Raw genomic sequence first — 13,845 nt, 5'->3', positions numbered from 1 at the left:
AACAAAGAAAACAAGGGAAAAACCTATATGAAAATTTGAGGACTGATCTCCATATCCTCCAAAACCTTCTGCAAAACCATGCATAAGAAAGAGAGCCACTCCTGCATAAATTAAGCAATTATAAATATGATAATTCAATAAATTATAATTAAAGAGAGAGCCACATTTTTTTCTTTTGAGATATTAGTTTACTTTTTTGTTCATATATAGCTTCTTTGGATGATCAATTGGGAACTTATTACCACACAAGCCTGAACTACACGTAGCCAAATGAGAAAACAACAGAGACGTAAGTTCAGAATATCACTGAAATCCCACGTAAGCTCCATCAACCCAAAAACAGTCTTCTTTTTTTCTTCCATGGTTGAAATTATGTTATATATATATATAATAAAGACAAATATTTATATGCATTTTGTATAAAAGAAAGTGCCACCAAATTGTTGAATGATAATAATGTACTAAGTTCTTATTATTTCTTTTCTAAACGATGATTTAAATCGTTAATGAAAAAAAAGAAAGTTTAAGTCAATGGTATAGTCAAATTTTATATCACATCATTCAACACTTACTAGGGTCTAGAAATACAATGAATGTATCACAAGTGAAAATATATGGTAGAAATTTGATTCTAAATCACTATATACCATTTTAAATCTAACAAAAACTTTAATACTTGATTGCATTTAGAAATTTATTAAAGTAATTAATGAAAATAAATATTTAGTAAAGTTGTGTGTTTATAGATAAAATAATAATAAAATATTAGAATCATTTTTCTAGAAAGAAAAAGGAAGTGTCGAATCAAAAAGTGATGAAAATGGAAAACACTTTATATTTAAATTGGAATGGGAAGTGGGATGAAATGTAAGAAAATTTGAAGTCTGAATTGGAAGAATTAGATCAAAATTGATTTTTCTTTTTTCTCCAAAGATTAGATATGATAAAGGTTAGAATAATAGAAGTCAAAAGAAGAAAGCAAGAAAGAACTAAAAGCAATTTTGGAATAAAAAAGACATTGTGCTTTTTTTTCCCCTCTCTGTTTAATGAAAAAGACAGGTTGATTTACTCGGTCTTTCAATATATATTGAGTTTGTCTTTGGTAGAGAAATAGAGAGATGATTGTGTGGGGAATTAGTCGGTAACAGTGTGGAAGTTCTTAGGAATATTTTAAAAAACACTGAGTCCCACACGTCCCTATAAATCAATGTCTCTCTCACTTATACTTAAACTTACTAACTTACTTTAAGACTATTCTTTTGACCCATCTTTAAATGTGGACCCTTCCTCACACTGATATCCCTTCTCTACTCGCAACGCTGCCTCTACCAACTTTGAGAATTTACATCATACAAGCAGCAGTTGGCGCTACTGGCCTGTTATTTCCTGCTTGAGACCTTTTCTCAAGACGCCTACATATATCTCTCCTTCTCTGAGTCCACTATCGTCAACGCATGCTTTGCCAACTCTGTGTACATTTCTTTTCATATTCTGTCACTCTCATCTTGGCCTTGCATCAAATGCAGAAATTCCTCTCGTTTCTCCTTAGTTACAGTAGGTTTTCGTGTGAAACTTTTCATTGAATGTTTCCATGAATCTGTCCTAACTTAACTTTCCATGCTTTTGCTCTTTCAAATAACATCCACCAGTTTTCTGCTGGTCTTGAAGTAGAAATGTGGCTAAGTCCACCATTTTTTATCTTCAGGGACATCACATCACTCTGAAACACTTTTTCTATTTTCTTCAACTACTTCTCTGCTTCTTCTGGACAAACTGTGTTCCAGCAACCTCTTCTGCTCCTAAACCCTTTAATCTTTCTATTATCCAAACTTCTTCTTTCGATGCACTGTCAATCCCTCTATCAACCTTTGAATTAACCTCTCAATTCATTCAACTCTTCTTCTACTATTCTCTCCTAGTGCCTGGGTTCAACAAATGAGCAGCCGAATCCACTGTAGGCTTAGTGGTAGCATGTGTTCTACTTTCTGACCGTTCACATCCTCTTCCTCACACCATAATTTTCACCCCAACAATAGATGCAAGGTCAAACTCCAAAAGGGATACAAATATGGATAATCATTTTAAGAAGGTTGTCACTAGCTAAAACCCATACGGTCTTCAATGCCTAACAATTATACTTAACATTTACCGCTTTCTTCTCAACTCTTACGTTCCAGAACGTGGTTTTCACACTTTTTATTAAGAGCTCGAACTTTATTCAAGTTTACATAATTATATAAATTGGACTGATTATATAAGCTAAATTTGAGTATTCAATTTTATTGTTCTAGGGTCTAATTTCTACGATTAATTTAGGCATCAGAGTCGAGTTCATATATAGCAAATTGTTATGGGAAGTTTTCAAACTTAAGAATCTCTAGACCTAACTTCTTAAAGGTTTTTTATTTAAAAATAATATAAAAAGAAAAGCAAAGGGCTCAAATAAGTTTGTAAACCCAAAAATCATCAATTACTAACAAAACTTGGTTGAAGGTTCACAAAACCTAAATATGGCAAGAAAATACCATAAAAGTTATAAGTTTCTTTTGGATACCTATGTGAGGGTTAGAAAATGCACTTGTTATGATTTTCTTATAACTATTCATTTACTTAGTAAATTCAAAAACTAAAAATAGTTTTTGTAATTTCAAAATTGAACAGAAAATAAGTGTTTTTTTCCTTAAGTATAATATGTGTTTGCGACATTTATTTTAGTTTAATAATTGTAAAATCTATATCAAGTTATTGTATCGATGTTTAATACGTATTAAATTAACTGCTTAATAATAGATAGATTTAATTTAGAAGTGTTTTAGAACTTTAGTAATGGTCTGATATGGACTTGAAATATCAATACAAGTCAATGAAAAGTCTAAGTCAATGGATGAAGATAGGTTAAGAAGCAATTTCCCAGCCGCCCATCAATTCAAAGCATTTTGCCATATACATTATTATTTATCATCATTTTCCAAGTCAATAATTTAATCAATATGGGTCAACCTACAATGATTTCTTTTAATATATAACTGTGGAAATAAATATCCTACCTCTCATTTTTTAAAAGAAAAAGTCATATTGGTGATCAATGGTTTTTTTACAAACATTTTTGTTTTTTACGAAAACGAAAACGTTTAAATTAATTTAGAAGTGTTTTAGAACGTAACTTTACCAAATGAAATCCAAATAATTATTATACTTAACCCAAATCTTAAATATTAAGATAGATGATGATTCTAAATAGTTATAAATATAAAAATGAAAGATAATAATTTTCTTTTTTGTCTCAAGAGATTGAATTATCGATAATCGTCATCGTCTAAGTTATTAAAATCTAATCATTCAATAAGGAAACAAAAAGAAATCTACAATATAGAAACCCTAATCATCCATCTAGAAAATGATAATTAATTAGATCATTTGAAGGTATTTGTAGGATATATATAGTTATACAGTATAATGGCCTAAAACTGAAAAATGATTTACATTACAAGTGAAGGAAGGGAAGTGATAATTCAATGGATGAACATAACTTGAGAAGCAATTTCCATCAGCCCATTCAAAGCACTTCCCATGAACTTTCTCGCAAACAAATAACAAATTCTACTTCTTTCTCCATTATATTCGCACGTGCTGCCGTCCCGTATCCTTTCCAAAAGCCCAACCGTCACATTCTCGCTCCCGAACCCAGTCGGGTGAGGTCCATGCTTCGACCAATCCGTCCAAGTTAGCGTTCGGTTCGAATTCCTTTCCCCAAACTCTATACTCACCATCGTCGCCAAATAATGCTCATCCGAAATGCAACCCGGGTGGCAGTACTTTTGGAACACTGGGAAGTACTTCCGGTCCTCCACCACCTCCGTCGCCGTCCGTCGGTCCATTTCGAACCACTGCGACCCTTTCCTCCATTGGGTCTCAAGGATTGTGGGCTGCATTTCGGACCTGTACCGGTTTCTGCCCAAACGGCCAGGTAAGTCATAGGAGTCGACGAAGATTTGAGCTGACCCCATTAGATAAGTGTAGACGGTGGTGAAATTGAAGACGGGAATGCAAGACTCGGAAAGAAGGAGAAATCGTTGGTTGGAGATGTCGAGAAGAGCGTTGGCTAACAGCCGTCGCTCCGCTTCAATCATGCTTGGCTGCCCCCACTCAACTACTACCTGTCAAATTTATATATACTATCTGTTTATTACAGTTAAGTTCATTAAAAAGACAACAACTAACACATATGTCATCAGTTGCTTTCGTCTCATAATATTCCCAAGGATTGATTTTGACTTCAAATCTTCTTACATTATATATACATACTACGACGTTGTAGTGAGATTAATTTCTGTATGAAAACCTTAATATATATATATATATATATAGTCAATATCAACATCAAAGTTGGCATATATATATTAGAAATAATTACATGGACAATATAGGGTTTTTGAAGTTTTCTTCCCATTGTAGCAACTTTCTTTATTCAAATACAGTAATTAATGATATGCAGAGGTGAGGATTTTGATCTTACCTTATAAGATAATAATATGTGAGGTAACATTTTCTAATCTTTTGTTTTTGTTTAATTTTAGTTGTTTTATCTCATATGCATAACATAATCTAGTTGATTTATGTTCCTATTAACATTTTTAATCAATGTTTAATGTCTTGCATTATTACTTGTTTATTTAATTTATTTTTAGAATTAAAAAAAAAAGAATTTTAGAACCACTTTTAATTCTATTTGTGTTGTTTCAAAATTCAAATTAAAATGTTGCTATAAATCACTCTATCCTAAAAATAAAAAAAAAAATAAAAAAAGTAGAATACTCAAATTATTATGAATTTTTTTCATAAAATATATTGGAACTCTTTATCATTTATCACCGATAGATGTGTGTTGTCTACTATATAGACTATCAAATTTTATTATATTCATAAAATATCTTCTACAGTTTTATCATTTAAACAAATTTTAAATGATGTATATATAATTTCGAAAACAATTCTCTTCAAAATTATGTTACTCATTTGTCTATTTTCTTTTGGTCATATGTGAATACTTTTACATTTTCATGAATTCAACAACATCATAAAAGATAAAAGATATTTACATTCTATCGAAAAAGCTATAAAAACATTGAAAAAAAAAGCCAACAAAATATGTGAATTAATTTAAGGTATATAATTAACCTTTTAATACATTTTAAAGAAATTATTGTGGGTGACAAAAAAAAAATAACAAAACTATTTATAAAATATAACAAAAAAAAACTTGTAAAAAGTATATAGCTTTTTTCTTTTAAAACATGTATTTAACATCCCGATATTTTATCATCATTTTTGTAAAATTAAGGCCTCCGTATATCTTCATCAACACATCAACATTTTAATCTCAAAACTTTATAAATAAACATTTAGAGATTCTCAAAGTTGCAACTATATGTTTGTAAAGAAGTTTTCAAATCATATCTTGTTATTAAAGAGGATGCATGCATGGACATAGGTGGAAGGCAGAGAGGTGAACTAAGAATGATGAATGAAGAAAAGAGAAAAAGAGAAAAAAGTAGGAAAGGGGTTTTACTTACTAACCTTGCTAGGAATGTTACGTCCATAAAACACAGAATTTAATGGGAAAGTTGCATTGAAAGAAGGACGAGAATGCACATAAATTGAGTATAAACCTTCATTTCCATTGAAAAACCTTTCCCAAAATGGCCTCAATGGCAAATCCCCTCTCGTTAAAAACATGAATGCCACCTTCCCCCTACTTCCCTTCACCGCCGGTAACCCTCTCATCCGGTGAACCAACTCATCCCCCTCGCTACTACTACTCATCTCTTTCCCCAAACTTTTTGAGCTCCTAAATTCTCTCATCCCCACCACCACCGGTGGCGGTTGCGGTGCAGTAACCGGCCACTGTATCAGCTCAAAATTACTGGAAGAAACTAAACGACCCCTAATCGAGAAATTAAAAGTAATCCCAATAACCAATCCTAACCCGAACACAAGAAAGTGAGATATAAGGCTACTGAGTTGATGAAACTGAACGCCCTGAAGAACCTTCGCCGTCGGCTCCGCCATGTGCAGCGGCCGTTGCTGGGGGAATTAACAGCAAAATAAAATCGTCTATATACTTTTTTCTTCTTCTTCTGGGGATTGATTAATTGATTAATTAGTGTGGATTTATTAGTTCGTTATAACTCCACTTTTTAATGCAATATAATGGTGGAAGAAAAAAGAAGGTGGCGGCCACTATCAAGGGTTGGAATTTTGGTTGGATATTGACAACTTAATACTGCTACACCAACATTATTAATCAAAGTGTTTATGAAACACAGTAATATTCCTATATCTTGTTTTGTAGTTGAACACTGATATTAATTACAATGGTTTACGTCAAAATATGAACAGTCAAAATGCATAAAATTTTCACACGATAGTAAGAACATATACAGCATTTGGACTTCATTTGAACCAAAATCTACATGATCGATCATATCTTTATTATCTTACTTTTATCTTTTCTGATTTTTTGATTATTTGAAGTTTCACTTACACAAGACAACAATTAATTTTAATTATTGTAATTGATTAAGTCTCAAAGAATAAATAGCGAGCTTATGTTATTTCATGAATAATCTTTGTGTATATGTATATAGTTAGGAATATTTGTGTGTTGAGGCCAACTAAGTTGCACGTACTTCAAATAATAAAATGTTAAATAGTATAAACTCATGATCTGATTATTAAAAAATAAAGTTGAATTACTTTTTTAAGATACAAAGGTGTTGAATTAAGGATCTGTTTATTATATGCTCTCACTCAATCTTTTCGTAATCAATAATCATATGTATTATACGTATAGTCACATTCCATATATCATATATCTTTCCCATATTCTTACCCTTTTTTTCCTAATTTACTACAATAATTTAGTGATGTATGTGTTATTAATATTACTGTATTATTATTCTATAAGTTCACCGTTTTTATTCACATGAACTTCTCGTAAATAGAATTTATTGATATTCACATCTCGTCAATAACATTTATAGACATGTCAATTAACATTTTTATAAAATTGAGATTTCAACATTTGTAATTGTGTCGAGCTTCACATCTATGACACCATTTAGATTTAACTTTGTTTTAATATACCAACCAAATCAATTTTAAATAAGAAATTGCAATTGGAGGCATTTAGCTTTTTTCATATGGAGGATTGAGTAACATATGGTGGAGTATTAATTTGTGTCAACACGTAGTTTACTTTCATCATCATTATTATTATTTTGCAGGCAGCTTGTAGACATAATTTTTTAGTTTATATATTTTTGTAGTACCTAATAGTTTTGTAAGTCATTTTATATATACATCGACTAATGATCTCACGAACAATTCATCGGATCCTACAACATTTAAGTATTTAAGTGTATATCAATAAAACTTGAAGAAAATTAATTTTAAGGTATATAACCACAATAGATTGAAAACTAACCGTGACCTCTTAGTTGAGAGGTTGACAACATGATATTGGTTGCTTTTATATGAGTAAGAAGTCTTTTGATCTCGTCTTAAAATTTGTGAATCTTAACCCTAAACAAGTTATATGATATTTAGATTTGTGGCACTTTTTAATTTCTAATTGTTTAGATATCAAACTTACAAAAACGTGAAAATAGGTAACATATGTCCATAGAAATGTAATTTATATGGTACTTCATAAAAGTATATACAAGTTTTACCTTCTAGCTTATTTAAATAATATGATTCATTAGCATAGGATCTACCTAAATTCACCCAAATTAATGGTCTCATTAAATTCATGAGATCCAAATAAAAATGTCCAAAGGAAATTAAAACTTTTGTGAATCTCACCTCATTAAATCGTTTCGTATAATATAATTCAAATCAAGATTACATCAATTTGTGTAAAAAGAATTGAATCATTTTTCATAATATACCAAACATTATATTTAAAGCTTAAATCAAACCTTGCAATAGCGACGGCCAAATCTTGAGCAGAGGCTGTAAAGAATCGGGCATGAATTTCCGAGCAAACAAAAAGCATAGTGAAACGGTCTCGTTTCCATCATTATAACTACAATTAAAACCAAACCGAACCCGGTTCAAAAGCTCGACCGAGATCTCCCGTCTCCCAAATCTGCCAGGGTGCGGACCATTTTTGGACCAGTCAACCCAAGTAACGGTTCGGTTGGAGTTCCGGTCTGGCAAAACAATATTAACCAATGTAGGAATGTAATGCTCGTCCATGTAACATGGCGGCCCACAGTGCTCCCTGAAAACAGGGTAATATGTTGAGTCGGAGATTATCTCGATGGCCACCCTTCGATCAACTTCAATCCACTGCGATCCTTTTCGCCAATCGGCGATCGATATGACTGGAAACATCCGGGGGTTGTATCGACCACGACCTATTTTTCGGGGATCGTCGTAGGAAGAAACGAAGGTGTATTGCGAATTAATGAGGTAGTTATAGATGGTGGTGAAGTTGTAGAGAGGAATGCACGTTTCTGAGAGGAGGATGAATCTTTCATTAGAGAAGTCGAGAAGGGCGTTTGCTAGAAGGCGACGCTCGGCGTCGATCATGGAAGGTCTCCCCCATTGCACTGCCTATGTTCATTCAAATCATCCCAAAGTTTCTTAAAACTTATAAGTGAATGTATATCTAAAAAATTAGTATAAGAAAGCATAAATTAGTAGTGTTCTCTTCTCATTATTGTAAGTCTGTTTTCTTTCACTAAACAACCATTGTCATCAATCAAAATTCCTAGATTATATAAATATTTGAAAACTTTATAATCGTTTTTTAGTACCAATGTTTCAATAACATAAACATATATTTTAAATCAAGGTTGAAACATCTCAACTTAAACCAAATATATATAAATTTTTTAGGTAAAAAAACACCAATTTGTTGTGATTTAATTCGAAAGTATACGTAAAACAGAAACAACAAGTCGTAATTTAATTAGAAAAGAAAGGCTTTAACCTCACCTGGCTTGGGATTCTTCTTCCATAGAAGACAGAGTTTGGAGGCAGAGAAGAAGAAACATTATACAATGGATGAGTATGCACATAAATTGAGAACAGGTGTTCGTGTCCTTTGAAGAACATTTCCCACAAAGGAGCTAAAGGCAATGACCCTTTTATCAGGAACATGAAAGCAATTTTTGGCACACGTTCGTATGGAAATTCTTTGATCATTGGAACCATGGATGCTCTCCAAAACACCTCGTCATCACTCATTCTATGCATTAGAGGCGGCTCTACGTTCACCTCAAAAAAACTATTCATTTCGGAGGAGTCAACTGAAGGAGATGGCGGTTGAAGTGGTGGCGGTGACGATGAGGCCGGAGGTGGTTGTTGTTGTCTGATAAACACTAGTGTTGTTGATGGTGAAGATGGTAAGGAAAAGTTGGGGAGCTGGATGTTGAATGATGAGAAGCTCTTGAGGTTCAAACTGACAGCCATTCCAATGGAGAAACCAACAAGTAAGAAGAACACATGGAAGATTTGGGAAAACTGAGATGGAGAATGCTTCAGCGGATCATTAGCCATTTTGGTTATGGCTTTTGACCAGAAGAAGAAGATGAAGAAGAAGATTATGAAGAAGATTTGAGAGAAGAGAGTAGAATGAGTAGTGAAAAAAAAGTAACTTGAACCGAAAGTTAGTAAGAAATCATGTGATCTCCACTCCAAAGTCTTCTCTGTTCGCTTTGTTCAAGAAGGGCATATCAAGCATGCAAAAACATCCTCCCATATGAAAATGTGAACATGTTTGTGATATACGATTAGTTAAACTAATAATTAGCTAAAATTAAAGCTATCAGATCCATTAAGCAACGAGTTAAATATTATGATATATGATTAGTGAGTATTTGTGCGAGATTAACTTTGATAATAGCTCTCTAAAAGTCTTCCTTCCCATTGGATTTGCCATTTCCAAGTGGTTGACTTTAAACCCTTCATTAACACACTTCCATCGTTTTAAGGTTTCACCACGTTCCTCCTTTTGCTTTATTGGTAGCTCTCAACTCGGGAAAGTTGAAGCAATTTATTCTCTCTTTTGGTCTCTTTCCTAGTACTCAAAAGAAAAGGCAAAACAGACAATACTAACATGTTTTTAGTATAAATACCTTTGTTTCTAAGGAGTGATGTTTTGCTTTTAATATTTAAGAAGTTCAAATCTATCCAGCAACGTCTGCCATTAACTAAATCTATCCAGCTCAAAATTGCCCATACTTGACTTAAATTTGGATCAACCACTACAATATATATTATACACAAATTTTCAAGAAAAAATGCTTCATATCAATACCAGAAACCAGACAATCCCAAATATGAAACTCTGTTTCTAAAATGGACATCTATTCTGGAACATATGAATCTAAAAGCACCCCCAAACGTACATCAAAAAAATCAACAAATTTTCACAGCAGAACTAACCATGGCACATGAGAATTTGGAAATCAAACTGGCCATTACGTCAGAATGTTCTGCAGCAAATCTGATTCAGGTTTTTCAAGCTATAAAAGGAAATCGGGTATAACTGTCTGTGAAGCCACAGGTAATGAAGTATCCCCACTTTGTTTAGCTTTATGTCTACCATGCCGCTGACTACTTGTTCGTTTGCCTTTTTTATGAGTTTGATCCTTTTTCTCACTGTTCTTTTCCGGACTTTCTTGTTTGGCATCTTTTTCATGATGTCGATGTGTTCTTCTCAAACTTGTATCTACCATGTTGGAGGATTGCTCTTCGACATTGCCCAAGTTTTCTTTTGATTCCAAAAGATTATCAGCATTCTGTTTCTCCTTTCCTTTTCTCCTGCCAGAAGGTTTGGAAGATTGGTTTGTTTGCGAGGAAGTAGGCCTCGCATCACTACCCACAAGAACATCGCGAACTGCATCGGATAGCTGTTCGTCGTTCAACTGAGGTTTCTTCCTTGTAACAGGCAATTCATCTCCTTCATCCAATCTCACCACCACAGGCCTAGGCTTGGCTGAAGTAGATTTTTTCTTCAATGCGAGAGACCGTTCTGCAAGCTTGACAAGGTGGGCAGCATCATCATCCAGAATATCTTGTACCTTGAGTTCGTTGGCTGGTGGATAATCATTGGAGGCATCATCAGTCTTATCTGATGGAAGATAATACATTCCATGCCGCTTACGGTGTTCGGAGAGAAGAGATGTGGTTGCATTTAATGATTCAGACTCTTGCTGGATCTGTTGGGATAATATAGATGAATCAACTTTTTCCTCATAGAGAGAATTTCCAAAAGAATAGGAGCCTTCTGATACCTCAATATCACTACATATCATTTTCAAATCATCAAGATTCTCCTTGAGTATCAATCCTTCGGGAATTGGAACCCTTTCTTGAGCATTTATTGAGATTGGGCCAAAGTCATCCGAGAAGGCATCAAGAATCAGTTCAACTATTTTGGAGATTTCAGCAAGTTCCATTTCTGCACTCCCATCCTTTTCATTTAGGCCATCAGGAATCTGTTTCCTAATTAGTTCAATAAAATTGAGCAAGTTTCTAGATCTCTCGAGCAATTCAACATCATGGCTCCACGTTAAAGGGCCCAAAGAAAACTGAATAAAATTCAACAACTCAACTATCGATCCAAGAGATGAACTATTATCCTCTAACGATGCAGATGTACATGTCTGGACACGAGTCAATGTCTCCCTGTCATTTTCTGCAAAAGTAACTTTTGTTGGTTGATTAGACCCCCTTGGGTTGAACACTTCAACCTGTTCAAATTGATCAGAAGCATCACATGATGCTAAAGCAGAAGCATCTTGGCATTCCCTGGCAGAGATAGATTCTGAACCATTCTCTACCAATGTATCAACATAGGAAGAGGAGTCAATGTTTTGCTCTTGAATGTAAGAATTTAAACAAAAAATCGTTACTTTAAATGCTGACTGAACATAAACTGCTCTAACTGATGGTGGCAAAAGATTACTGCGAGGCTGTAATAATGCCTCTAGAAGTTCGAATGGCTTGCCTGAAAACTGCACATATTCTCCTGACACCCAAGCAGCAGCTGATAGTATCCTATCCATGAAAGGGTTACCAAGTAATGCCGGATCAATTAGCAGATCACGGCCAACCATGACAAGAGTAGGCCTTGCATCCTTGACCCTCATACCAATATCTACAAGCTGATTTTCAATTTCCTCCCCCTTTCGGCAATATGGGATCCTCGACATTTCTCCAAGAAGTGACACATACCAGTCGAAGTCAATAATGATTTCATACACATTCTCACCACATGTGGCTAATATGGACCCAAGAATTTCATTACAAAACTCAGGATCAGATTTAAGCGCAAGGTTCACCAAAACTCTGCAAATTTCAGTTACATTGTTATCAGAAACCATAGCCATCACAAGCCGCAAGGATTCAAGTTTAACATTTGGGTCCACATCACTTAGAGATTTGATTACAACCTCTTTATTCTCCAAAACTGCCCACGAGTGTTTTGGCACAAGGATTGAAAGAGCATGCAATCCAAGATACTTAAGATTCGGATCATCGTCAACCAAAAATTCTCGAGTTTTCTCAACAGCAAGTCTAACTGCTGTTTCAAAATCAGACAAGCTAGTCACCACAGTCCTAATACACTCGAACAACAATGACTTAGCACCTGTTCTTCTCATATGCTCAGTTATAGGTTCAACAATTTTCCTTGCCAATCTAGGCTCCAATGGAGCAAGATTTTTAAATATCTTCAAGACCTTAATCAGCACCCAATTATTCTTGCTATCAGCCAAAATCCTATAAAATTCAGGTGCCAATGGAAGATAAGATCTAGGGTCCTGAGAAGCAAGCTCGCAAAAGACCCCAACAACTGCAGACAAAATCCGGGGATCTGAACTCTCTAAATTCTCAACCAAACGCTTAAAACACACCCTAACAGCATCTGGGTATTTCCCAAAAACCCTCAAAACCACACCAATTGCCTTCTTTCTAACAAACACCTTAGTACTCGACAACAATGTAAAAATCTCAGGTGTCAAGTCCCTAGCAAGATCAACAGTTGCAAATTTCGACAAACAATCAAGAGCAAGACTAACCTCAAATTCATTGGTACTAGTTAAATCCTTCCGGAGCTGGTTGGTAATGAGGAGAAGAACTGGGGTGGCTTCGTGAAACGATTGGGACGCAGCGTGATACCCGATCTTCTTTTGAGCGAAACGAGAAGATGACATAACCTCAACGACGTGGAAAGCAGCCCAGTTCATATCGATGCCGTGAAGGGAACTGAGATAGGAGAGCTTTTGCAGAGCGGTGGACTTAGTTTGAGGGTCCGTAGATTTGATCTCGCGACGAATCTCATCCATGGCCTTGGAGATAAAAGCAGACTCGCCAATAAGTTGAAGGCGAAGGCCTTTGATAAGGTCATCAAGAGTTCGCTGGAAGAGAGTGTCCATGAGAGATGAACCCGCCATTGATAGAGACGAAACTAGTCACTCTAATGTCTGTGTAGCCAATACCCAGATGGGAATTCGGGCTAGAATTTCATGGTTGAAGAAAGAACGAGAGATCGGAGAAATCAATTAAATCAGTTCCATTCGGTGGAGCTCGATTGATGCAACAGGAAACAGAGATTTCGAGGGACGAGATTGAAGAATTAAACAAAACAAAAAAAAAAAAAATTAGAAGCTTTGTGTAATAAAATTGTGAAAATGGGAAGAGACCATGATCTGGATTTGGATTTTGGAGCTCGATTGATTCACGAAGACGACGATTTGGTATGTGGGCTTCGCTCTAATACTGAAATGGGCTTGAATGCAACTCGAAATGAACTTCGAAGAACAAAAA

General features: G+C 34.6%; 3 protein-coding genes across 3 annotated transcripts; all 3 read right to left on the bottom strand.

Annotated features, from left to right (window-relative positions):
* Positions 1-3,382: 3,382 nt before the first annotated feature.
* On the bottom strand, positions 3,383-6,144 carry LOC101207320 (glycosyltransferase BC10). Its single transcript, XM_011662044.2, has 2 exons — positions 5,578-6,144; positions 3,383-4,157 (listed from the first exon to the last, which is right to left on the bottom strand). Exons 1-2 carry the CDS (start codon positions 6,067-6,069, stop codon positions 3,513-3,515), a joined length of 1,137 nt encoding a protein of 378 aa, XP_011660346.1. The 5' UTR covers positions 6,070-6,144; the 3' UTR covers positions 3,383-3,512.
* A 1,536-nt stretch (positions 6,145-7,680) lies between these two features.
* On the bottom strand, positions 7,681-10,100 carry LOC101207079 (glycosyltransferase BC10). Its single transcript, XM_011652264.2, has 2 exons — positions 9,007-10,100; positions 7,681-8,622 (listed from the first exon to the last, which is right to left on the bottom strand). The coding sequence occupies exons 1-2, from the start codon at positions 9,568-9,570 to the stop codon at positions 7,972-7,974; spliced, it is 1,215 nt and encodes a 404-aa protein (XP_011650566.1). The 5' UTR covers positions 9,571-10,100; the 3' UTR covers positions 7,681-7,971.
* Positions 10,101-10,259: 159 nt separating this feature from the next.
* On the bottom strand, positions 10,260-13,824 carry LOC101214944 (AP-3 complex subunit delta). Its single transcript, XM_004137433.3, has one exon. It carries the CDS (start codon positions 13,470-13,472, stop codon positions 10,539-10,541), a length of 2,934 nt encoding a protein of 977 aa, XP_004137481.1. The 5' UTR covers positions 13,473-13,824; the 3' UTR covers positions 10,260-10,538.
* Positions 13,825-13,845: the final 21 nt, after the last annotated feature.

This window comes from Cucumis sativus, chromosome 1 (assembly GCF_000004075.3).
Source record: "Cucumis sativus cultivar 9930 chromosome 1, Cucumber_9930_V3, whole genome shotgun sequence".
Lineage (NCBI taxonomy): Eukaryota > Viridiplantae > Streptophyta > Magnoliopsida > Cucurbitales > Cucurbitaceae > Cucumis > Cucumis sativus.
The sequence above is the reverse complement of the archived record's forward strand: the minus strand, read 5'-3'. Positions and strand labels throughout refer to the sequence as shown.

Coding starts and splice junctions, on each gene's coding strand:
- LOC101207320 (XM_011662044.2), bottom strand. CDS start 6,069: ATGGCGGAGCCGACGGCGAAGGTTCTTCAGGGCGTTCAGTTTCATCAA. Junction 4,158..5,577: donor GACGTAACATTCCTAGCAAG/GTTAGTAAGTAA, acceptor TAAATTTGACAG/GTAGTAGTTGAGTGGGGGCA.
- LOC101207079 (XM_011652264.2), bottom strand. CDS start 9,570: ATGGCTAATGATCCGCTGAAGCATTCTCCATCTCAGTTTTCCCAAATC. Junction 8,623..9,006: donor GAAGAAGAATCCCAAGCCAG/GTGAGGTTAAAG, acceptor GAATGAACATAG/GCAGTGCAATGGGGGAGACC.
- LOC101214944 (XM_004137433.3), bottom strand. CDS start 13,472: ATGGCGGGTTCATCTCTCATGGACACTCTCTTCCAGCGAACTCTTGAT.